This window comes from Biomphalaria glabrata, chromosome 9, assembly GCF_947242115.1.
Source record: "Biomphalaria glabrata chromosome 9, xgBioGlab47.1, whole genome shotgun sequence".
Classification (NCBI taxonomy): Eukaryota; Metazoa; Mollusca; class Gastropoda; family Planorbidae; genus Biomphalaria; species Biomphalaria glabrata.
The window spans coordinates 8,298,939-8,325,993 of NC_074719.1; the positions used below are offsets into that span (position 1 = coordinate 8,298,939).

The 27,055-nt window shown below is 34.6% G+C and overlaps 1 protein-coding gene across 4 annotated transcripts; it reads left to right on the forward strand.

The window, feature by feature from the left end:
- Positions 1-6,209: 6,209 nt before the first annotated feature.
- LOC106062393 (zinc finger protein 271-like) lies at positions 6,210-26,211 on the forward strand. Of its 4 annotated transcripts, none has more exons than XM_056041333.1 (4): positions 6,210-6,241; positions 11,812-12,173; positions 20,046-20,234; positions 22,864-26,211. In XM_056041333.1, the coding sequence occupies exons 2-4, from the start codon at positions 11,943-11,945 to the stop codon at positions 25,372-25,374; spliced, it is 2,931 nt and encodes a 976-aa protein (XP_055897308.1). In that variant the 5' UTR covers positions 6,210-6,241; positions 11,812-11,942; the 3' UTR covers positions 25,375-26,211. The 4 variants fall into 4 exon arrangements, with proteins under 4 accessions (XP_055897308.1, XP_055897306.1, XP_055897307.1 ...); XM_056041331.1 differs by having other exon boundaries at positions 6,223-6,363; XM_056041332.1 differs by lacking the exon at positions 6,210-6,241 and adding an exon at positions 6,431-9,385.
- Positions 26,212-27,055: the final 844 nt, after the last annotated feature.

Sequence of the window (27,055 nt, forward strand, 5' to 3'; positions counted from 1 at the left end):
TGTGACGTTTCCCCACGTGTTATTCCAGAGGATACCAGCCGTGTTTGTGCAACTTTGGACAAGCGATTAGGGACTCTATATAAGCCAGAGAGTTAATGTGAAAGTCAGTCGTGAGTGAGTCGTCGGTACTGTTGTCTACTGTGCGAGACAGTAGAAGAGAGATGTGTACGACTCGATGTAAGTTAACTAGGGTAGAGTTAACTGGAGTGGACTACTGTCGTTAAAGTCTATACAGTGAATTACAGTGGACTTGAGCCGTTACAGTCGATACAGTCGATGTAAGACGTGTGCGGCTCTGATGTGGTAGACTTGAGTACGACTTGGTTCAGCTTTGGGGGACGTGGAGCGACACTGGAAAGTGTGTCGTTGGTCTGTTCTGTGGAATACGTCTCGATGCAAGTTGAGAAGAGATGAAGTGCAACGAAGTGAAGAGATGCAGTGCAACGAAGTATAGCTAACTGTAAACTGACAGATATTGTACAGTCTTCTACGCTACATGTTAGAGTTAATAGTCATTAAAGTTATATGAAACTGAAAGTTCAGTCGTCAAGTTCTTTGCTGTGTTTTTATTTGTGTGCCAACTAATACATCTAGCCAGAAGATACAGAAATACGTAACAATACTATCTCGCCCAGAATTGAAGACTTATCGTCAGATTTACAAGATCAAATTTGCGAACACTTCGACGTGACTGACGATGAAGTGTCTTCTGTGGTCTCTTCAAGTTGATGAATCCATTGACGTTAGCGGCAAAGCCCAGCTGCTAGCTTTTATTTGTTTCATAAAGGATGAAAAATGCGTCAACGAATTCTTATTTTGCAAAGACTTACCAACTACGACCAAAGGCGAAGATATTTTCAATGTGGTGAATGAAAACATTTTGCTCTTCAAACTACAGTGGAAAAACTGTGTCAACGTTTGCACCGATGGTTGTCCTTCATGCAGGGAAATAGAAAAGGACTCGTCACTCTTGTGCGTCAAGAAAATCCAAATGTATTAGTTGTTTACTGCATGATCCACAGAGAAGCTTTTGCCTTCAAATCTTTGCCGAAAGATTAGATGACTGTTCGGGATTGTTGTTAACCTCATCAAATATCGACCGCTTACATCCCGACTTTTCTCTCAGCTCTGTGAGAATTCAGACTAAAAATGTCTCCTGTATTACACCAACGTTCGTTGGCTCTCCAGGGGAAAAAGTGTTGAAGCCTGTTGTCCAACTCAAGGCTGAGCTGATTCATTCTTGGAGGCTGAAAAAAAAAGACTTTGAATTTTCTATTCATGACGAGATCTGGTGGGTTAAGGTGGCATTTCTCTCTGATTTATTTGACAAATTAAATTCATTGAATTTAAGTCTTCAAGGACCATCGGAAACCATCATCACGAGATCCTCAATACTGAAGTCATTTGGTGAAAAATTGTCTTTGTGTCAAAGTAAGATCTCGTAAGGAGTGTTCGACTGCTTTCCTACTTACAATGAATGTGCTTCAAATAAAGAAATCACCCCCAAAATTCTGGACACTTTGACACACCTGCAGTCAGCATTGCAGCATTACTTTCCAACAGTTGGAAGTAATGAATATGGATGGGTCAGCTATCCATTTGGAAACAATGTAGCTACAAATCTGACAACTGAAGAAGCAGAGCAGCTCATTGATTTAAAAAAACGATGCAGTTCCTAAGTCAAGTTTTGCCGGATAAGCCTAGATGTCTTTTGGATTTCAATCAACAAGTTATATCCTGCAATCAAAGCGATCAAAATAATTCTTCCATTTGCATCATCATTGTTTTGTGAGTTTGCATTTTCAGCACTGACTGAAATAAAGTCTAAGAAAAGAAAGAGACTTCTTACAATAGACGATGAAATGCGAGTTTGTTTGTCGGCTCTGGAGCCTCGATTAGATCGCATTTGCTCTCAAAAACAGGCACACCCTTCACATTAAATGTAATACTTAAAAACAGGTAAAATCTTTTCTTTTTTTTTTATTATTAAACAACTTATATAATTATTATTATTATAATATTATTATTATTAATAATTTATTCCTACTTCTAGAGGAATACCTGGTGGTAAGCCGAACTTACTCACAGTTCCACCTTAATTAGTTTGTGTATATTTCTTGCTGGATAATATTATTTGGATTTTGCTTATTTCATTTCTGTTTAATGTGTAGGCTACATTGTGTATTTCTCGCTGTCGTAAGTAAGAAACATAACCATTGCATATGTGCATGTTTATATATTGCATTAACTTATGTTCACAATATTATTGCTACGTTGCTGAATCGATCATTTGACACAACCTTGTATACAGGGCCGTCGTAGCAATTACGGGGCTCTATGCGAAACCGATTGCGCGGGGCCTATTCTGGATAATAAGTGAAAATTAAGATTTTGTATTAGAAAATAAATTTGACTTTGAATTTTATTCAAAGTACAAAATTGCGATCAAATATAGTTCACATAACGAACTTTGTAACCTATGACACATTTATATGCCAATGACTGTAAAGTAAATAAGGTATTGGAACTTCTGATTAAGGTGAATATTCGCAAGTTTATTACATTTTATCACACGAAAGCTGACAATGCCTTTTTTTTTCTTTTATCGCGCTTACGATTAGCGTTTTTGTCAATGAATGACACCTAGACACCTCTATCTTTTTTATTCATAAAATTCAAATTTATAACCAATTTAAATAACAATTGATACGTATTACTGAAACCACCAAACACACTGGAAATGTGTTGTTGTTTTTTTTTTGCAGGTTCATCATCCATTGCGAGGGATTTTATGTTTCACATAGGAATTTGTTGTTCTATGAAGTAGTTCTTCAAACAAAAAATATTAATTAATTAATTGGTCTTAGGTATCACTGTTTTTGTATTTCTTCATCTTTTACGTCTGGCTCAAATATTGGGTCCACGGAACTGTTTTCTTAAACAGGAGAAGGGGCGAAGTAACTGGTGTCTAAACCAGTAAGCTTTGGGAAGGAGGGACTCATTAGCCTATGTTGCATCCCACCTATCAGGGGGAAAACAGAATTCAAATCTCTGCTGCCTTTGCAGATATACCCAAACATGGGAACTTTTCGTGGGTCAATCCCGAAGAAAAATAAAGAGCAGATGATCCTTAGGAAGTATGCAGCACACAGCGCTACACCCAGTCAGAGCGAGCCTGCGAGGCCGCGGATCCCAAACTGTATATGTTATTTGCAAAGAATTACATAAGCTTTTGTTGTAACTCATACCACTGATGTGCCTACTGTATTGTTGCTTAAAGAAATGTGTTTAAAATAATATCAGATGTACATTTGTGTAAAATAGTTTTTAAAACTACTTTAACAGCTGGTAAAATCATGATTTATCTATGGTGTTTTCCGTATATGGCTATAAGTAAAGAGATCTTTTAAGACCCGCACACACCATCATCTTCTCTATATGACGTTGAAGAGAGATTTTGTGGACTGAACTTTTATCTTTGGGATTTCTAAAGTTTTTCAAATCTTTATCTTTTTATCAGGGTGGCATTGTCACAATTGATCCTCCAGCATGATTATTCATATCATCATAAAAAGGCACTTAAGCAATCGCTTGTTTGAATGAATTCCAATTTTAAATAACCAACGCTGTATATAATCTACATTTATTTTTGTTACATGTAGAAAAAATTAAGCTATTTAAATACGTATTGAAATTAAATATAACAATTTTTCGTTTGAATAGCAGGATAAATATTGAAAGGATTAACTAAGTTACAAATCATATATTAGTGTATGAAATAATTACATTGATGAGATGTGAAAATAAAAGTCCCGACCTGCTGAAATGAAATGCATTTTCGTAGACCCCCATGGACATCTCATAGACCTCCAATTTATTTTTTCACTTTCGTAGACCCCTTGGAACTCTTCGTAGACCCTGGGGGTCTATATAGACCAACGTTATACGGCCTGCGGGCCATTTTAATTTCAGACACTCTTTTCGCGGGCCACATTAACAAAAAGATACACAAACATGAAATAGAGAATAGTTGCGATAGACCTTGCAGTCTATAGGGCAGATGATGTTAAGATCCTCTATTTGTTTCTTTGACCTACGGTTAACCAGGGTTTCATGTGGCCAGCACAACGACCAACCTCCTTTACTTTCCCCAACTAATGTACGGCACCCATCAGAATTGGGTGGACTCAAAGGCGCACAAATATCTCGAAATTAAAATCACATTCTTCGACAAGATTCTTACTGGGACCTCGGTTCGGAAGCCAAGCGCTTTACCGCTCAACCATAGCGCCTCGAAATAAAGATTAACCCATTTAAAATTGTTTTATTACAATTCCCGTGGCTCCAATAGGTTTACTTACACCCTAAAGCTAATTACGTAACAAGGATTTCAGGGGTCTTATAACTAAAAAAGTTTTTCTACTAACTGAAGTGCTTGTAAACATTGTGGTCCTACGCAGCAATTCTTTTCGGAAATGTGCAAGGTTTTAGTAGACAACACGGCGTAGAAATCTATTGTTTGTATTGCTTGAAATTTGTCAAGAAGGGAAGTCTGGCTTAGTAAGTTCCAGTTGGTGTCACTCTTCAGCAGCAATAGTAATAATTTCACAATCTGCTGCTCTTGTCATTTAGTTTAAGAATGGAGATTTTCACCAACATCGTTCACTCATTTTGCAGTTGTCATGCCAGAAAGGCGGCACAGCTTCAACTTTTGTTTACAGGATGATTTGATTCTATTACGTGGTAGCCAGCATTTTTTTATGCTTCATTTCTCTTCTTTACAATTGAGCAACTTTGTAGCCTCCATGACAACCGACTCACTTTCTTGACTTCTTGGTAAATAATTGAGTCAATCGCTTACTTCTAGGTGTAAATTAGCAATCTTTTCTTAGCGGCTCAAACCAACAATGCCACCATATTTTTGTGATGGTTTGTTTTAGAAAGACAATATATATAGCTCCTTTTGTCTCATAAGGCAATGGATGCGCCCAAATGAGTCCCTGGTTTTGGCTTAATCTTGAGACAGGGCAGAATCTGGTGTGGCCAATCAAGCCATTTCTAGAACGGCAGACTTTGTCACAATTCATACATCTGATTCAGGGCTAGCGGACAGGGCAGCTTTCTTTTTTTCCCTCTTGATTAAGGCCGCTTCAATTCTTTTGTTTTCAGCGAGGGTTGTCCCAACACGCACAGTCTGTCTCATGCACTCCGGTCTTTGGCAATGTTTTCCCACATACTTTCGCTGATGCCTGTGGCAATAGATTAGAATGAGTTCCATCAAAGAAAAACTCCTAACATTGAGAAGATAAATTTTTCAACCTTTTCTTTTCTTTTTTTTTTTTTCTACATTTTGTGTCAATCTTTAGGCGGGCCGGTCAGAACCACGTCGCGGGCCGAATCTGGCCCGCGGGCCGTAGTTTGGGCATCACTGCCATAGACGGTCTGTCTGTCCCTAAACGCACGGAACGTCTATCCCCGTCTATCCCATAGACCAGCGGTTCTCAACCTTTTATGCTCGGCGTCCCCTTTTTACAATCCCCCCACTCTTCTGCGTTCCCCCCCCCCCCCTTACACATACAACAATAGAAAAATAGACAATAACAATTCATTTTTTCGATGGTCTTTGGCCTATGCGAAACGGATCGCGCGGGGCCTAGTCTGGCTAGGGATAAGCATAATGTCAAAAACATTTTTTTTATTAGAAAATAGGCCTACTTTCGTCTTTGCAATAAATTTTTATCAAATGAAAGCTCGCAATGCCACTTTTTATTTATTGGCATCGAAAAATGTCAATTTCGTCTATTCTTCAGGAGATTTGAATAAATTCAAAAAAAGATCAGGACTTTATCGTATATTTTGGCCTTTTCATGAGATTTCCTGGAGGCCCAGGAAAATCAGAAGGTCGCGAAAACCCTGTTATTTTATATACGTTATAATGGTTTAATTTAATAATGTACACTTTGAATTAGCGCGGGACCTATGAAAGCGCGAGGCCCACTGCGACCGCATAGGCTGCAGTGGCCTAAGGCCAGCCCTGTCTTTGGCGACCCCTGGCAATTCGTCAATCGACCCCCAAGGGGGTCGCGACCAACAGGTTGAGAACCCCTGCCATAGACGTTTATACCCTACCTTTGTTTTGTTGCATTTTTAAATTAAACTTTTTAACTAGCAACAGTGGAACTATTTTTACTTTATAAAAATAAAAGAGTTCTTCATCCTTTGCTTACATAGAAATTAGAAGGTTTTGGCTTTATTTAGACTTATACATTTATTTTTACTTTTTTTACGATTTATAAAAACGTCGCCATGACTACGCTAGTTTTATCACAAATCCAGAGTGTTAATTTCATACACTATATAACGGTATATTTAATAATATTATTATAAATAATAATAATTACTTTACTTTAATTAGGAATTTTAGTATACGACACTAGAAACGCTAAATTACGTTTCTGTTATATTTTCAGAATATGCAGAAAAAAATGCAGATTACAAATATGTAATTTGATTTCCTCGGAGATAAATAGTTTTTAAAATATATATTTTTAAGTTTTATTTCTTATTACCATATATTGTCATTGGAAATACGCCATTTTGGTTTTAAGGCTTAGTACTAGACTATCTCCCTTGAATTACTTGCCAACTTTTTTCTGTTGCTGCTTTGTCTTTCTTTCTAGCAGCTATTAGATCTAATATTAAAATTCATTTAAAATGCAAACAATCTTTTGTACTTTAAAAAATAACTAAAAATCGAAATTAAAATCATGTAGTTAAAGTAATAACAACAGACAAAAAAAATTAATAGAAAAATAAAAAAATAACTCTAAGCCTAACAAAATATCTTTTATTGGCAAAATAAAAGTAATTAAATAAATAGATACAGGTACCCTGACTTTAAATACATGAAAATAATAGACATTAAATGTTATTTAAGATATTAAAAGCATGCAAGAAAAAATCAAATAGCCAAATAGATCTAATCTGAATAGATTGTGAGATGAAATATTAATCAACACTTAAAAATTTAGGCTAAAGCATCATACTCCAAGCAGTGGATTTGGCAAAAAACAGTTACATGTGGCCTCTTGTGGTACAACCACATCAAAGTGATTACCATTTGTATGCAATAGTGTTATGTTGCAGCATATATGGTTGTCTGTGTGAGATAGTATGTATGTGTTTGCATCATGAAATAAAGGTTTTAATAATAGCCATTAGTATTATGTTTTGTTGTGGTTTGGTGAGAATGTATAGGTGTCTCTTTGCAGTAGTGTAGCAGCTGCAAGCATTTCTGCAGTTGTGGCCCATGTTGTATCTTTTTTCATCAGCTCCATATGCTGCTGTTAAAAAAAATATGGTAGCTATAAGTACAAGTTCTTTATCCTTCTCTTATTATGTACGGTAACTTATAATCATATTGAATGAAAAACAATGCACAATATAAGAACAAGCAATATCTACAACAAGGTAGAGAAAGTAATGATAGGACTGAAGAGTGGAAGGGAACTCCTTTTATAACAGATTCGGGAAATGTTACAATGGCATCACAGTTAGTAACCTTGTGATGGCTCCAAATAGGGATGGGGCGATGAAAATCAAAGGCTTTATCAAATCTCTTTAATGAGATGAAAGAGCTTCATGATAAAAATACTATGTCACTACTTCTGTGGACCAAATAGGGGAGGGGACTAGAATCTATGACAATCAGTGTGTATTTGTCATACATAACTACTTCTTGATGTAACTACTTATAGACTGCCGGCCAACACGATATGATCCAACCACGGGAGTTTTTGTCGTACATAACTATCTGTAGAAGCTGGCCGACATTATAGGATACAACCAATAGAGTTTTGATCGTGACATCGTTATGTTGCGTCACGTTTCAGTCTTAGTCTCATCCGACTAGACCTCAGTTGAACTGCATGTCGGTGAAACGAACCGACAAAGATAGCGAAGAAGGATAAATTTTGACCAAGTAAAACACCGTACCGTGCCCTTCTCCCTTTATGAGCATACCAGCGATCCTAGCAGTAGATGACCTAATATGACCACGGCGCCGGTGAAGCTCCGAGCAGGGGAAGGTGAAGTTACATCACACCTAGTTCTGCCATAAAGACAAAGATCGCGTGTGACGGCCGGCGCAGCGAAGCTCCGAACAGGGGAAGATGATTACATCACATCTAGTTTTGCCGTAAAGACAAAGATCGCGTGTGACGGCCGGCGCAGCGAGGGTTTAAAGGCACGTAAGAATAAATGGAGACAATCGCCACCTGTACGGTACGGCGGGAGAGAAAAACTTGCTTTGGACTCCGTAACGGAATGTAATACATGGGCGCTAGTGGATCCATGTGAAGAGAAGGGTTGGTAGGTGGAGTCGCTAACCCCCCCCCCCACAACTACACATCTTAAACAAATTTAGTGTAATAGGTGAGGAGTTTTTGTTTTTTTAATGAACTCCGAAAGTAAAGATGCATAAATTATCTAAATAGTAGTGTATATGCTTCTTACCTGTTTCTTTATACATTGGCTTTTGTTCCCCACTCTACGCAAAGTAAATTTCAGATTGTGAAACATGATAGTTTAACAGGTGCTACGTAACGTTTAACAAAGACGTTCGTGATCTAGTTACACTCGACCTATCCTCCCTCCAAGAGAGGTGGAGCCAGAGGTAGTGGTAAGAGTTATAAACACAGACATTAGTCCTATCTGATCATAAAACACACGCCAAACAATCTCTGGTAGACAGTAGACTCCACTCAGAAGACCTCACGGCGAAAGAGAAAGGGACACTGATCTGTGTCAGCTTCATAAAATTCTTTCTCTTCGTGGTGTGATTTTACGAAAATAGAGAGCGCTCAAAATTCGTTAGAAATGTATAGATCTAACTGTAGTCTTAATCATCAACAGATTAACATAAAAGTATTATTTCTTATAATAATAAGTTTCCCGTACTAGATCTATATCATTTATTGTCATTGCTCTAAAAAGATCACTAAGTCATAATGCATAATTTTGTTCAAAAAATAATAATAATTAAACATAATATGTATATCTAGATGCGTGTTTCATTTCATTTAATTCATGCATATTTGTTATCATTATTTCGCTTTGCTTGGTGAGTTAATATATTAATTATAGATCTAATTGTTAACATATATTTTTTAATTAATAATTTCATAAGTAGAAAAAAAAAGAAGAAACAACAAGTTCATCAATTTATTAATAACATTTTATTTAGACCTTCATTTCAGTAAATACACTTAAAAAATCATAAGTTGACAGCATAAGAACAAAAACTCTCTTTAAAAAAAGTTATTGAAAGTTCAATATAGGTAAGGGAGATAAATATTGTTAACAAACAACACTGTGGTCGGCAAAGGTATCTGCGTATCTAAACTATTACCTTTTCAGTAGGCTAGGTGTAGAGTGTAGATCGAGATTGACTAGATCTAAGCTTTTATCTCTAGATTTAGAAATTTAGTTTACTAGTTTAGTCATTTTTTTTAAAATCTAATATTCTAAATGATTATCATTTTATGATGATACTAATGTCAAAATCTATTATTTTCAGTAGGCTAGGTGTAGAGTGTAGATCGAGATTGACTAGATCTAAGCTTTTATCTCTAGATTTAGACTCTATATAGATCTACAATACATTATTTGTACATATATCTCTAGATCAACAAAGCTTGGCTTATGATAAATAAAAAGAAAGGAAATGGTAGATCTAGATCTAGAGGAGGTTCTTATATTTTGAACACTCCATCCAATTCTCCTTTTTTTGAACGGGTTGCTTTTTAAAAAAATGTGTAATTCATTTGTTTTTATGTTTGGAGCTAAAAACGACATTTTGGGACTGCACATGTCCAATTTTAGATAAGTTACAGTAATTTTATTCCTTTTTTCCATATAATGATGTAGGTCTAGATCTTAGGTCTTAGGTATAATGAATTAGAATTTTTATTGTCCTTCATCTAGTTAGAGATTTACTCTTTGATCTCTCGCTAGCCTATGTCTTGCACTGGTCTAGTATTAGAATGAAAGATGTTCTAGGCAAATAAAAAGAAGACAAATCTAGATATATATCCCATTGATTCAAATGTACATAATATTTGAGTATATTTAGGTCTCAGAAGTTCAAAAGCTGGCATCCATTTTTTTTTAGGGTCATATTATTTAGATTATAATTTGTATCTTATATTTAAATAGAAAGATGTTTACATTTTCACATTCTCCATTCATTTACCATTACTTTGATACCAAATATGTTACTATAGCTTCATTGGTACTTGAATAATAATTTTTTTTTAGGCTTGTTTGGAATATTTTCTTTTTTTTCCAAAAAATTTTGGAAATAATAGCTACAAAAGTCTTAATGTATACAAATTAAACACACGACAATATATAATATTAACAATATGTTACTATCCAGTGAACAATTTGTCAGTGAACGATTTGTCGTGAACCAACCAACAACAAGTTGTCTGTGAGCGAATAGTCGGTGAGCGATATGTTGCGTGAACGAATAGTCGCATGAACAAAAAGTTGTGATTGATTTGTCTGTGAACGAAATGTCAGTGAACGAATTGTCGTGTCTCCTGTCAATATACAGTAATAAGAAATTAAACTTAAAAATACAAGTTGTCGGTGAGCGATATGTTGCGTGAACGAATAGTTGCATGAACAAAACGTTGTGATCAATTTGTTGGTGAACGAAATGTCAGTGAACGAATTGTCATGCCCCCTGTCAATATACAGTAATAAGAAATTAAACTTAAAAATACAACAAGTTGTCGGTGAGCGATATGTTGCGTGAACGAATAGTCGCATGAACAAAAAGTCGTGATCAATTTGTTGGTGAACGAAATGTCAGTGAACGAATTGTCATGTCCCCTGTCAATATACAGTAATAAGAAATTAAACTTAAAAATACAACAAGTTGTCGGTGAGCGATATGTTGCGTGAACGAATAGTTGCATGAACAAAAAGTCGTGATCAATTTATCGGTGAACGAAATGTCAGTGAACGAATTGTCGTGTCCCCTGTCAATATACAGTAACAAGAAATTAATTAAATACATATATATATATTTTAAAAAATTTTTTATCTCTGGAAAATTCAAACTACATATTTATAATCTGCATTTTTTTCTGCATATTCTTAAAATATAAGAGAAACCTGATTCTGCGTATCTAGTCACATAAACTAATATTCTAGACTAAGTCGTCTTAGTGACACACTGTCACACATAAGACGATTGATAAGTAGACATAACTGCCAGCAAAGCCTCTGTATGCGATGGTATCCTCACTGTTCAGATCTTCTGAAACAGTGTAAAACCACACCCAGCCAACCTCTGAACTAGTCTGTACTACACAAACTGATCTGCAAATGTTGGCAAGAAGGTCCTGAGAGTTATATAATCACTTTCCTGTTCTCCTTGCATTATCTTTCTACACCACTTCAAATTTTTTTTTTTTTATCTTGGTTTTGTTATAGACATCATATTAGATGCTCTCAAAACATCCATTTTATTTGTTTCAAGGTAATTTGAAAGAGGATTGACACAAGAAATTGTAACACTTGTTGTTTGTTACCTTCTAGTTCAGGATGTGTGCCTTGCACCACACAGACATTTCCTTGTAGACATTTACTGTGTAGACATTTACTGTGTAGACATTTACTGTGTTGACACTTCTGATAACCATGCTGAACATTTGTTATATTTTCCTTGAAAGAACTAGTTGTCACCCCTATTTATTTTTTCTAATCTAACTTAATCTCTCTCATTTCCTTTTTCTTCAGTAACATTGTTAATGGACCAATTGAAGCATTGTTGAAATCCATGCTGCTAGTAAAAAGTACAAGTAAAGTACCAAATTCAAAAATATTTGTTAATACTGTTATCTGAAGAAGAAGACATCAAAGTATCACTGATGGCTGATATAGAACATGAGTCCAGTCTTGACCTGGGTAATGTAATAAAACATGAGAAGAAAGAAAGTCTTAATGAAATATGTTTGATAACACAGTCATGTGAACTACAAGACATGAAATTGTCACATGTAAAAATTGAAAAGACTGAAGGAGATGAAGTAACTTCTTCTATGCAGCCATTTGAAAACTACAGCCATGATCAAACTTGTAATGTGACCCCAGGATATCAGGTATTTCATTTCTAGTATATAGTAGGTAATACATTTAATAAAATAGTTACTAGTATAAGAAAGGTGCACAATGAGTAAAAATAACAGAAAGCTAATATAAATAATGCTTATTACATACAGAGAAATCTTAAAGTATTCTTCATCAGCCATACTAGGCAGTCCTTTCATTAATCTCATATTTCATTGGTTTGTATTTTAGTGTAATTTTACTAAGCTAGAAAGCAATCAAAGTCATACATTTTCAATAATAAGTGAATATATAGTTAGAATATTATCGTTATAAGATTATTTGAAGTCATGATATGATAATCTCTAGAGTTGGTCTTCTATTTATTCAGAATAAATTACAAACAAAGAAGTTTATATTACAACTTCTTCTTGCATGTAAGCTTTACACTAGGCTCTATAGCCTGGTCAGCAACTAAAGCTATCATTTGTTTATAGCCGCATCAGACTGTGGACTACATTTGTCTAATGAGTAGTACCACGATGGATTATTTTATATTTACATGAATTACTGCATAGGGTGAGCTGGAAATGGGTAGTACCTTTGATGGTCCAGCATATTGCACCTTTGGATTGCCTTACTGGTCACTTTCCAACCCCTAAATCTCTCACATGTGGCTCCTAGGGCCTTGCTCTGGAAAACTGCTTCTGCTGTACTATTTGAGGGGGTGGTGTTTAAACAAAGGCATAGCCGTAGACACTAAAATCAGTCTGATGAGCTCACTGATCACCTTCACATTCTTACATGCCTGCGAATCTTGGAAACTGACTGCAGATCTAGAGAGGAGCATCCTAGCAATGGAATTGAGATGCTAAAGAAAGATCCTAGGTATCACTTACAAAGACTGCATCACTAATGAAGAGATTAGAACCAGGATTAATATAGCAATTGGAGTCCACAATGACCTGATCAAAAGATGCAAACTTGCACCCTATGGTCATATCACTGGGTCTTCAGGGCTTTCAGGGAGTAGTACCAGGAAAAAGAAGAGGCAGATAGAGAAAGCGATAGGAAAAAACATAAAAGGATGCGCAGGCCTGTCATTGAAAGCAATTCTATCCAAGGAAAAGGACAAGAGAGGAATGGGAAAAGATGGTCAACAGATCTTGTGTGGTGCCCCAACAGTCAGGGCCCGTCTTAAGCCACTGCAACCTATGCAGCCGCAGTGGGCCCCGCGCTTTCATAGGCCCTGCGCTAAGTATATCTGTAATTGCATAATGATGCAAAATATACGAAAATGTCGTGGAAATTATTTAAAAAATCTCCTGAAAATTAGACAAAATTGTTATATGGAAAACACAAATCTTACGCGAATAAAAAAAAGCATTGTCAGCTTTCATATTTAAATAAAAATATAATAATAGTGCGAATTTTAACCAAAACGAAAGTTCCATTAGAACTAGAATACGTTTTTAAAACGAACAAAACCTGAAAATGAGAACATAATCACTTCTAGTGAGACAGCTGAAACAGTTTTCTATGAAGAATGCAAAAACTGCAGTGGTGAATGTCGTAAGAGAAGAAGAAAATGATGTAACACTAATAACTGATCAACATGTAAGAAATGAAGGCAATAATGTAATAACTGATCAACATATAGATAATGAGCTAAATGTGGTCGATTCATTGAGAAATCTGGATTATCCTGCCATGTGTCTAGAAAAAATGGAAAGATCTTGTATTGACTATTTATTACAAAAAGGTCCACCTGAGATTACTTTGGAGAATTTTCTGAAAAATAAGGATTGTAGACATTTCTCTTAAGTGCATTGCAAACCAAACCTGAGTAATGGTGAAAGTGTTTTGCGTCCTTGGCTGATATATTCTGTGTCAGCAGACAAGATCTATTTTTTCTACTGTTGTCTAATGGAAAAACAAAAAAGTTCCTTTTTAAATGAAGGATTTGACCAGTGGCAAAGCTGTACCACAAGGCTAGCAGAGCATGAAAAATCGCAAAGGCATTTAGACGCCATGACCAGTTGCTGTCTAGCTGGAGCAAGTAAAAAAAAAAACAGGCATTGACAAAGTTCACCAGGAGATGATTTATTCTGAAATTAAACGTTGGACTAGTTGCAATTGTACAATTTCTAGCGAAGCGCAATTTAGCTTTCAGAGGGACCATTGACAGACTTAAAGAGCCAAGCAATGACAGCAAATTGAAGTTGGATGGAAACATGGATGTTGTTGCAATCTTTCCAACCAAAAGTCAAAGGAAAAGGCAGTATAATAAATATGTGGAAAACTTCACACATCGAAAAGCTAAAGATAGCTACAGGATGAAATGCTTCAACAGAATTGTGAACACTGCAATTTACTTGCAGCTGAGATTTGAACTGTAACTTTGGCATCTTGTGAAAGAAGTTTCTCGCGTCTTAAACTAAAGAAGAATTACTTAAGGTCAACAATTCACAATTGAGATTGAACAATGTGGCAATTCTTGCTATTGAGGGTGATCTATGTAGGAAACAGAATTTTGATGATCTACTGAATGTATAAAATGCAAAGACGAATCATAATTTTCACTTATTATCCTTATCCCTATCCAGAATAGGCCCCGCGCAATCCGTTTCGCATAGGGCCCCGCAATGGCTAGGACCGGCCCTGCCAACAGTTCAACAGACTAAGTGATAGGTGAAGGAAGTTATATTAAGTAGAAATAAGAATGTGAAATGACAAGCTTAAATCAATAATAAAAATTGATTTTGATTGATTTACTAATATTGCAAACTCTTTTGTAAGAAAGTGCATAACAATATTAGAACTAAGATTATCAAGGAGTAATGCTTGAAATATAAACTATATACTTCTTCTTCTTTGTTCTCATTGTTATGTTGGAGTGTTCAGATGACTAGACTAATACATGAGATTAGACTGTCTTGTCGGGATAGCTTATAGTAAGGTCATCTTTCTTATGATTTGGATGAGAGCTCGTCCATTTCTCATTTATTTTATTTACAATTAATTTCTTCAATTCTTCTGGATAGAGTGCAGAGTTTATTTGTGAGTTAGTTTTCCCACTCTTGGCAAGTGTGTCAGCCTTCTCATTTATTTCTAGTTGTATATGGGCTGGTATCCATTGAATAACAGTTTTTTTTTTTGCTGTTGTTGTTGAGCTTTGAAAGTGCTGTTCTGAGGTTTTTAATATAAGAGGAATCAGAGTTTTGCAAGCTTTGGAGGGTTGTTTTCGCATCAGTTAGAAAGACATCTGACTGTGTGGGGAACTTGGATGATTTGCTATCATGGTAGCAGCTAGTGCTAGTGCTTCCCTTTCTGCTCTGTGACTGTCAGAGAGCTGTCCAGTTGCAATGGATTATTCTAGTTTTCCTCCATCTGGCCATTCGATAAGTATTCCAGCTCCTCCATTTGTGGTGGCTTTATGGGATGAGCCATCCATGTAAACTCTGATCCACTGATTGCTAGGATAATTGGTATGTAGAAAACAGTTAACTATTTTCTTGAGCTCTGTTGGTCTGTAATCAGATTTTCTTTTTATGTTTTCAATATGGTCCCTTATAGTAGGAAGAGGGCTTTCGTCCCAGGGTGGAGATTCATTATAGTGTATCGTGGATTCCAGAGTAATTTTTTCAAGTTGGTGTTTCTTTTTTAGGTTTAGAGATTCCTGTATGAAATTGGTCCTTTTGAGATGTTTTTTTTGTGCCAGTTTTGTGGATTTTTGTTCTGAGTGGGTGCCTCTACAAGGTTTCCAATTTAGTGAATTGGGAAAGGATTTTTATTTCTCTTCTTTCATCCAGAGAAATCAGGGCAGCGGTTTCCTCCATAGCTCTTATGGGTGTTGTTTTGATTGCTCCTGTCATTATCCTTAGACCAATGTTCTTAACCTTGTCTGTTTTTCTTAGGTTTGTTTGGGCTGCTGAGCCCCATGCTGTGGCACCATATTCTAGTACAGGTCTTATGTAACTGGTATACATCTTTTTCAGGATGTTGTGATTAGCTCCCCAATCTGTGCCAGCTAATCTTTTCATCTTATCTTATATACAGACGTTACTTCAAAAAAGAAGATGATTACGTCCTACGCGTCATGCATTTAGTCATGCATATTAACCAATGACTTAAATTCTGCCAAGTCACTGGTTTTCCTGGCTAGCTCAGGCAACCCATTCCATGCATTAATAGCACTAGGGAAGAAGGAGTATTTGTACAAATTTGTCCTAGCATATGGGACGAGGAATGTGCCTTTATCTTTGTGTCTTTCAGAGTATTTTATTAAATTTTGTTTTTGTATTTGAAGATTATGGTTCAGTGTTTTATGTATAATTGCTACTTTACTTTTGAGTCTTCTGTCATGAAGGCTTTCTAAATTTAGTGATTTTACTAAAGGTGTTACTCTAGTCAAATGTGAATATTCGTTTGTTATGAATCTCACTGCTCTATTTTGTGTCTGTTCCAGTTTCTTAATGTTTTCTTGAGTTGAGGGGTCCCAAACAGAGGATGCATATTCTATTATTGGCCTAACCAATGTTAAATAACATTTTAGTTTTATGTTCTTATTTTGTTTATAGAAATTTCTTTTAATAAATCCTAATGCTTTGTTTGATTTTTTTATAGTTTCATCAATATGTGGATTCCATGACAGTTTTTCATTTATTATAACACCTAGGTATTTTGCGATTTTAGTCTGTGTTACTGGTTTGCCATGAATAAGATAAGTGGAATTAATTTGTTTTAGTTTTTTTGTTACTCTTAACAACTGACATTTTTCTGGGTGGAAAGACATGCTCCAATTTGATTCCCATTTCTGTAATTCATCTAATTCTCTTTGTAAAATATCTGTGTCTTGTGTTGTTTTTATTGTTCTATATATTATGTTCCTTGAGGTACACCTGAGTTTATTGTTATCTGTGTTGATTTAGAGCCATTTATTATTACAGTTTGTTCTCTCCCTATCAGAAAATCTTTAATCCACTGATGCAGTGGACCATTAATGCTGAAATATTTTAATTTTTTAAGCAAACTATGGTGGTGAACTTTGTCAAAAGCCTTAGAAAAATCTAGTAAGATAGCATGTATTTGTTCACTATTATCTAAACCTTTTGAAAAATCATCAATTAGTCCTATTAGTTGTGTTTCACATGATCTATATTTCCTAAAGCCATGTTTTTATGGGGTGAGGACATTATGTTTGTCTAAGTGGTTTATGATGTTGCTACATCTTATGTGTTCTAGGATTTTACATGTGATGCTGGTAAGTGATACTAGTCTGTAGTTTCCTGGGTCAGATTTTTCACTTTTTTTTAAATGGGGGGTGACATTAGCTTCTTTCCAGTCCTTTGGTACTCTGCCCTGGTTAAGCAATGCCTGAAAGAGTATTTTGAACACTGGGGCTAGCTCATTGCTTAGTTCTTTGAGTAATCTAGCTGGAATACCATCAGGTCCAGACGCTTTATTTGGTTTGGTGTTGGCTAATAGTTTTTGAATTCCATTTTCTTGTACTACTATATCTTCTATGTTGTCTACTTGGTTCAAATTAAGTAATATGTCTTTGTCTCCGGGGCTGAGAAAGCTGATGCAAAATATTTGTTTAGGATGTTTGCTTTAGTTTCATTATCATTATGTATTATGTTATGTTCATCTTTTAATGGCGCTATGCCTGTTATTTCCATTTTCTTAGACTTAATGTATGACCATAGGTTTTTGTTGTTATCTTTAGATATTACATTGTTATGTATTCACTCTGCAGCTGTCTGCTTACTTTTTGGGTTATGTGTTTAATTTTTATATACTTTTTGTAAACTCTTTCTGCCTTAGTTTCTTTAAATTTTCTATATAGGTTTTCCTTCTGTTTACAAAGATTCTTTAGTCTGTTATTAAACCAGCATTTATTTATTTTATTTGATGTGTATTTAGTTGGTATATGACTGATTTTCTATAATGCTTTTAAGATACTTTTTAATGAAATTCCAGACTGGTTGGTTAATGTCTTTTTCTAATAAGAATGTTTGTTGAAAGTTTAATGCAGCTTGGTGTAGTTGTGTTAGGTTACATTTATTCCAGAGTAAGATTTTTCTTTTGGGTTATGTATTGGCTACTGCTTTTATCTGACTGTGTATTTTTATGGTCTCATGGTCTGATAGACCAGGGATAATATCATAATCAACTACTAATCCGGGTCTGTTGGTTAAGAAGAGATCTAATGTGTTGTTTAATCTAGTTGGCTTTTTAATGATTTGATCTAAACTTAGGTTGTGTAAAGTTTCTATGAAAAGCTCATTTATGTCCTTTAGGTTTTGGTGTTTATCTATGGTTAGTGTTTTCCAATTTATATAAGGTAGGTTGAAATCACCCATAATCCAAAAAACTGCATTTTTATTTGTCTCTTTAAGTGTAGTAATCTGATTACATAGTTCCTGCATGTATTCTGAATTTGGTGGTCTGTAAATGCTGCCTAGTATTAGGGATGTTGAGGTGGTATTAATTTTACAAAATGTTGATTCTATATTTTTTGAGCTAGGTAAGGTAATTTCTTCTGCTATAAGAGTCTTTTTTATTGCTAAAAGAACTCCTCCATGATTATCAGCCCTATATTTTCTAAAAATTTCATAATTACTATTGAAAATTTCTGCATTATAAATTTCAGGATGTAGCCAAATTTCTGTTCCTGCAATTATGTCTGGTTTCTCACATTCTAATAAAATTTATAAGTTTGCTGTTTTGTTCCTAATGCTTTGAAAATTTATTACTAAGGTTTTAAGGTATTTTGGTATTACTTCTTTAGTAGGTTTGTTTAGTGAGGCTGTTGTATTAATTTTAGTAGATTTAAGTTTAACAGGAGTAAAAATGTTTGTAAAATGTTTTACATGTTTCGGATGTTCCTTCAGAGTTGAAGATAATTACTTCCTAGTCCAAACCTCCCACAGGACGCCGGGGGATGGGAGCGGGCAGGGTTTGAACCCGGGACCATCGATTAATCTGAACGACAGTCCAGCGTGCAAACCGCACGACCAGGCAGCCATCCTGGATCTGGCTAGTGGTTGGTGAGTTTGGTTTAGGATGTTGTATGGGTTAGAAGTGTCCTCATCAAAGGAATCAAACAGTCCTGATGTAAATTGAGGTAACCCACACGGTACGTGGTGCGATGATGCGTCTTTGTTGCTTAAGGCATAATACACAGGGTTAGGGTTAGGTTAGGGTATTTAGTAATTATTAGGATAAACAGCCAGAGCAATTTCATGATGACTGTTGTTGATTTTTTTTTTAAAGGTCTAGTCTAAATCTAGTTTAAGGTTTACAATGCCTAAGTTAAGTCTAAGTCTAAAGTGAAAGCTAATTTACAATGACAATCAAATCAAATCAAATGGTTTATTTAAAATAAAGACCTAGACTAGATCTAGATCTAATTCTAGATCAATATATTTACATGTATAACTAACTATATAGAATATTACTATTAGTAGTATTAGTAGATGATTAGTAGATCTTCAAGAGGGATAGTCTCTGGATGCCTTTACTCTGTGTTTTATCTATTTATTCTATTTATCTTATTTCTATAAACAGAAGTTTCAGTAGTTGAAAATAAAGAAATAAAACATTTTATAAGCTTTTAGTGTTAACAATTATTTATGAAATAATTTTGTGTCATTATATAATACTCATTAATGATGATGTACAGCTTCTTTATTTAGCCAAACATTTTTTTTTTCAATAATAGTATCTAATTGTTACCTTGGGTGTTTTTAAAAGTTGACTAGTATAATTTCAGGGTTTAATTTGTGAAATAAGTAGCACACCGGAATGTTGGTGCTAATTATTTTCAATGTGAAAATTTGTTTAATATTTACATTCCTATTTATAACAAATATTTTTTTTTTTAATTAGTAGTTTATGAATTAAATTTCTTTGTCTTACAGGCAGATGATGTTCTAAAGCAGGAGATAAAAATGTCTTGTACTACTGAAAGTGATGAACCATTGTCCTTAGCATCAAGACTACTGGCTATGTCAAAAAAGGCAGACAGAAACTTTTATCCGGTGCCTATTATTTTGCCGAACTTAAAACTAACTGAACACGTATCTGTCGCAGAACTGTCAATGAGTGAGGTAAGAGACTGTTGATTTTTTAAAATTAAATGCTAGAAAAGAGATATCTTAGTTTTAACACTACTGGAATCTTTTTGGCTTTGAATATTGGTATATAAAAAAATTAGGAGGCACTGTAACTGAGTAGTAAAGTGTTTTGCTTCTGAACTGACGAGGGTATGGGTCTGAATCCTGATGTGGACTGGGATTTTAAATTTGGGAATCTTTTGGGGGCTTCTAAGTTCAGCTAAATCTAATGCATACCTGACATTAGAAGGGGAAAATTAAAGAGCTTGGTCGTTGTGCTGGCTATATGACAACCTTGTTAATTGTGAGTTACAGAAACAGATGACCTTTATAGCTTCAGCCCTTTAGGATGACTGGTCATTTCATCGTTGGTCACTTCATCTCTGGTCATACCTGATTAAATATGTTTTCTTAGTCATTGTGTAATTGTAATGTTAAGGCTTTGTCTTTAAGCACTGATTTAATCTAATTTTTAAATAAATTATGGCTTTTTAATAGCGCTACTTCATGCTTATAGCATGCTCAAGCGCTTTGGTCCAATCTCATTTGTGGACCATTGGGGGGAGGGGGTATCTAGGAGAAGGTTATTCCGTGCTGCCTTTAGGTGCTCAGTAAATACAACTCTGCCCAAGTTGGGTGTCGAAGCTCGAGTCCCCTTCATAGGTAGCCAAGCCAAGTTCAAGGGTACTTAGCCTCTTGACCATGTATTTAGAATGTTTTTGGATATATTGAATATGTTATTAAAGTGTTTATAGAGTTCCCCCCTCCTCTTTTCATGCTTGTAGAGAAATGAAATCATATATTATAAAACAGGGTTGTATTTAGTCATATTGTTTCTTTTTAATGTAAGGGCTATCAATATTATCCTGTTCATATTGCGTTATGTAATGATCAAAGGAAGTAGTGGTGGAAATAGGGAAAATCTTTTGAGATATGAGAACGATTAGATTACTTAAGAGCATGCCGCTGATAACTTATCTCTTGATTTTTCAATTCTTATTTAATGTGTCATTCTTTTTGTTATGTACATGAAAATAAAAATATGAAACTAGTAGACCGGCGGTGTAGAATACGATGCTATTTTGCGTGGCCAGTCTTAAGCCACTGCAACCTATGCAGCCGCAGTGGGCCCCCACTTTCAAAGGATCCGCACTAATTCAAGGTGTATAAATTATTAAATTAAACCATTTTATAAATTAAAACTGATTTCCTGCCCTCCAGTCAATTTACCAGGAGCTCCTAGAAATCACCAGTTATTGCAAAATATATGAAAAAGTTCTTAAAATATAAGGAAATATATAGAAAAAAAAAGTCATTTTGAGGTGTCATTCAATATGGAAAACACCAATCCTATTTGGGATAAATAAAAACAGCATTATTCATTAGCCGTAATTGTGTAATCATGTGAAAGAAGCTTCTCACGCCTCAAACTAATGAAGAATTACTTGAGGTCAACAATTCTTAAAGATAGATTGAAACATTTGGTAATTCTTGCTATTGAGCGGGATCTATTATTATGATATACTGTATGACTTTGCTACATGCAAGGCTTATGAAGTAATTCTGTACGTAGTAAAGAATGAATAAATGCATAGACAAATTTATTTTCTAATACTCTTAAATTTCACTTATTGTCCGCTTCCCTACCTAAACTTGGCCCCATGAAATCTGTTTCGCATAGGACCCCACAATGCTTAAATCCGCCCCTTCTATTTAGTGACGGGTGAATATACAAGATTACTTGTTCTCTTTCCATGACTTCTTGGTCACAATGGTTAAGTCGGGCGCTGCTATTTAGTGTTTCTAAAATGTTTGTTTGTAAAATGTTTTACATGTTTTGGATGTTCTTCTTAGTCCAAATCTCCTGCAGGACGAGGGTGGATGGGAGCAGGCAGGGTTTGACAGTCCATCGCGCAAACCGCACGACCAGGCAGCCATCCATAGCGACATGTGAATACTACTTGTACTCCCCCCCTTTAGTTTTTTCATATAATAACTCTATCCACAGAAATAAGAGTGATCTTTTCTTTACTCTTTTTCTTGTCCAAACTCTTGAGCCATGAAGAGATTTATATATATATTGTTAATTTCACACTTTTTACAATGATTACTGGGTATTTGATGAAATGACCAGGACATGAAAAGTTAGGAACCACCATTTAGATCGCAAGGTCTGAAAGGGAACTCTTTATATAAAGAAATTCAACTAAATTTATAACAATAATGTTTATAGGAAGTTTTTGGAAGAGGCTTGTCTTAGTCTTATTTGGGATAAGTTTTCTATGATTGTGTTTACAATACAATAATTCACTTTAGATATATTCAATGGCACCAACAATCTTTTAGCCTTGGAAATATACAATGATTAAAATACACTGAAGAAACTTTTTTAGCTGCTTCAGAAAATTATAATGCCTAACTGATTACTGCTTATAATAACTTTACTGCTTATATGCTTGAATTGCAGTGCACAAAATCAATATTCTTCTATTTAATGCCTGTTTAAAAATCACTTTTAGACAACTTTACCTATTCTGTGTATGAGTGGCTCTTTTTTTTAAACTAACAATGTTAAATCGTGCATATTCAAATTGCATTTTATTAATACATTTTTTTTTCATAGATGAAAATCACAAAGCAAGATAAAGAAATGACTTCAACAAATGTATTTGTAAAGGATATGAATGATCATATGGAACAAAGCCTATCCAATGAAACTGTTTCAGATAAGACCAAGAATTCTACGTGCACTGATAATCATCAAATAAATAAACTTTTTACTTGTCAAATTTCTCAAAAAAGGTTTTCTAGCTCTAAAATATTACAAAATCATGAGTTGATTCATGCTGGTGAAAAAAAATTTAAATGTCAAATATGTCAGAAAGAATATTTTCATTCTTCCAATTTGAAACGACACCAAGAGACTCATACTGGTGAAAAACCATTTAAATGTCAAATATGTCAGAAAGAATATTTTTATTCTTCCCATTTGAAACGACACCAACAGACTCATACTGGTGAAAAACCATTTAAATGTCAAATATGTCAGAAAGGATTTACTCAGTCTTTTAGATTTAAATTCCACCAACGGATTCATACTGGTGAAAAAACATTTAAATGTCAAATATGTGAGAAAGGATTTTCTCAGTCTCAAAGTTTGAAACTACACCAATTGACTCATACTGGTGAAAAACCATTTAAATGTCCAATATGTCAGAAAGGATTTTCTCAGTCTCAAAGTTTGAAACTACACCAATTGACTCATACTGGTGAAAAACCATTTCAATGTCCAATATGTCAGAAAGGATTTTTTCGTTCTAGTAGTTTGAAGAAACACCAACTGACTCATAATGGTGAAAAAACATTTAAATGTCCAATATGTCAGAAAGGATTTTCTCAGTCTCATAGTTTGAAACTCCACCAACTGACTCATACTGGTGAAAAGCCATTTAAATGTCCAATATGTCAGAAAGGATTTTTTCGTTCTAGTAGTTTGAAGAAACACCAACTGACTCATAATGGTGAAAAACCATTTAAATGTCCAATATGTCAGAAAGGATTTTCTCAGTCTCATAGTTTGAAACTCCACCAACTGACTCATACTGGTGAAAAGCCATTTAAATGTACAATATGTCAGAAAGGATTTTATCAGTCTAGTAATTTGAAACAACACCAACTGACTCATACTGGTGAAAAAACATTTAAATGTCAAATATGTCAGAAAGGATTTTCTCAGTCTCATAGTTTGAAACTCCACCAACTGACTCATACTGGTAAACAGCCATTTAAATGTCCAATATGTCAGAAAGGATTTTATCAGTCTAGTCATTTCAAACAACACCAACTAACTCATACTGGTCAAAAACCATTTAAATGTTTAATATGTCAGAAAGGATTTTCTCAGTCTTATAGGTTGAAACTCCACCAACTGACTCATACTGGTGAAAAGCCATTTAAATGTCCAATATGTCAGAAAGGATTTTATAAGCCTAGTCATTTGAAAAAACACCAACTGACTCATACTGGTGAAAAACCATTTAAATGTCCAATATGTCAGAAAGGATTTTCTCATTCTAGTTATTTGAAGAAACACCAACTGACTCATAATGGTGAAAAACCATTTAAATGTCCAATATGTCAGAAAGGATTTTTTCGTTCTAGTAGTTTGAAGAAACACCAACTGACTCATAATGGTGAAAAACCATTTAAATGTCCAATATGTCAGAAAGGATTTTCTCAGTCTCAAAGTTTGAAACTCCACCAACTGACTCATACTGGTGAAAAGCCATTTAAATGTCCAATATGTCAGAAAGGATTTTATCAGTCTAGTCATTTCAAACAACACCAACTGACTCATACTGGTGAAAAACCATTTAAATGTCCAATATGTCAGAAAGGATTTTCTCATTCTAGTTATTTGAAGAAACACCAACTGACTCATAATGGTGAAAAACCATTTAAATGTCCAATATGTCAGAAAGGATTTTTTCGTTCTAGTAGTTTGAAGAAACACCAACTGACTCATAATGGTGAAAAACCATTTAAATGTCCAATATGTCAGAAAGGATTTTCTATGTCTAGTAATTTGATACAACATCAACTAGTTCATTCTGGTAAAAAACCATTTAAATGTGACACATGTGGAAAAGAATTATCTAGTTCTTCAACTTTAAAAATACACCAACTGATTCATTCTGGTGAAAATCAATTTAAATGTGACACATGTGGAAAAGAATTATCTAGTTCTTCATCTTTAAATAAACACCAACTGATTCATTCTGGTGAAAAGACATTTAAATGTCCAATATGTCAGAAAGGATTTTCTCAGTCTCATCATTTGATACAACATCAAGTTGTTCATTCTGGTGAAAAACTATTTAAATGTCAAATATGTCAGAAAGGATTTACTAACTCTACTCATTTCAAACAACACCAACTGATTCATACTGGTGAAAAACGATTTAAATGTTTAATGTGTCAGAAAGGATTTGCACTTTTATATAATTTGAAAGTCCACCTACAGAGTCATACTGGTGAAAAACCATTTAAATGTGAAACATGTGGAAAAGTATTCTCTCTTGCTTCATATTTGAAAAAACACTGCTCGGTTCATAAAAATGATTTTGGGCTTTGAGAAATCTACCTCCACCACAAGGTATGAAATCACAAAAGCGGGTGATTGGACTATTGTCCTATTATTTTCAATGGATCCCAAATTTTTCCAGCAAGTTCCCTTTATTAGTAAACAAAATCTTTCCTCCCCCTGAACAAGTTAAAGAAGCTTTTTAGGCTTTGTCTTTAAGCACTGATTTAATCTAATTTATAAATATGTTTATTTAGAATGTTTTTTTTTGATATATTGGATATGTTATTTAAGTTCCTCCTCCTCTTTTTATACTTGTAGAGAAATCAAATAATTTATTATAAAACGGAGTTGTATTTAGTCTAATAGTTTCTTCTTGATGTAACGGATATCAATATTATCCTGTTCATATTGTGTTATGTAATGATCAAAGGCCAAAGTGTGGTGGAAGTAGGAAAAATCTTATGAGAGATGAGAATGATTAGATTACTTTTGATCATGCCTCTGATAACTTTTCTTTTGACGGCCATCCCTCAAGATATCTTTACTTGTAAATTGTTCTTACTTGATTATGAGTGTCATTTCAAACCCAGATGTAATGTTTTATTTTTTCTAATAAACGCTGACTTCAAGAAATATGCAACAATGGCCAAGAACTTACAAAGAATGTTGTACAGCAATACGAATCTATGGATCGTCTTCTGTACCTTCTATCAATAGTCAATCTTATTGATTTTAATTAACCTGCAAAAAAAAACCTTTTTTACATTATCTCTATATCTATAGACGTTACATTTGTATATATTTTAAATGACATTTTATTATATTTTTATTTAATGAGTCATTCTTGTTGTCATAAATGAAAATAAATATATGAAATATTGTTAATTTAATACTTTTTACAATTGTTACCGAGTATTTGATGAAATGACTAGGAGATGAAATGATGTGGAACAACCATTTAGATCGCAAGGTCTGAAAGGGGACTCTTTATATAAAAAATTTCAACTTAATTTATAACAATAATGTTATTATGAAGTCATCTAAAAAAGTTAGCCACCATATGACTCATACTGGTTAAAAAGCGTTTAAATGTCACATATGTAGAAAAGGATTCTCTAGTGCTTCACATTTGAAACAACACTGCTTGGTTCGTAGTAATGAAAAAATCATTTGAATGTCCAAAATGTCAAAAAGGATTTACTTCCTATTCCAATTTCTAACAGCATGAGTGACTTCGCTTGGAAAGTTTGTAAATATAGTAGGCTATCGAGTTAGGTCTATAAGATAAGATAATTTTTATTGATCCAATCAAATGGAAATTCAGTTTGATTACATTGACAACCTCAGCGTAAATACTATCGCAAACAACCCGAAATCACTACATGGCCTAAAGTGTGCCGATGGGCCAAAAAACTCAACTAACCCGAAAACTCATGAAATACGCTAGATTCTAAAATTTACGCTCAATCACTACAAGAATATAATGAAGATAATTTTCTCTCAACCGTGTAAAGCTCGCAAATTAGACTAGATTTATTATTATTAGAGCTTTCATGCTTATAGCATGCTCAGAGCGCTTTTGGTCCAATCTCATTTGGTCCCCCCCCCCCTCAGTTGGGGGGGGGGGAGCGGGTATCTAGGAGTTGGTTTTCCGTGCTGCCTTTAGGCGCTCAGTAACGACGACTCTGCCCGAGTCGGGTGTCGAACCTCGAGCCCCCTGCTAGGTAGC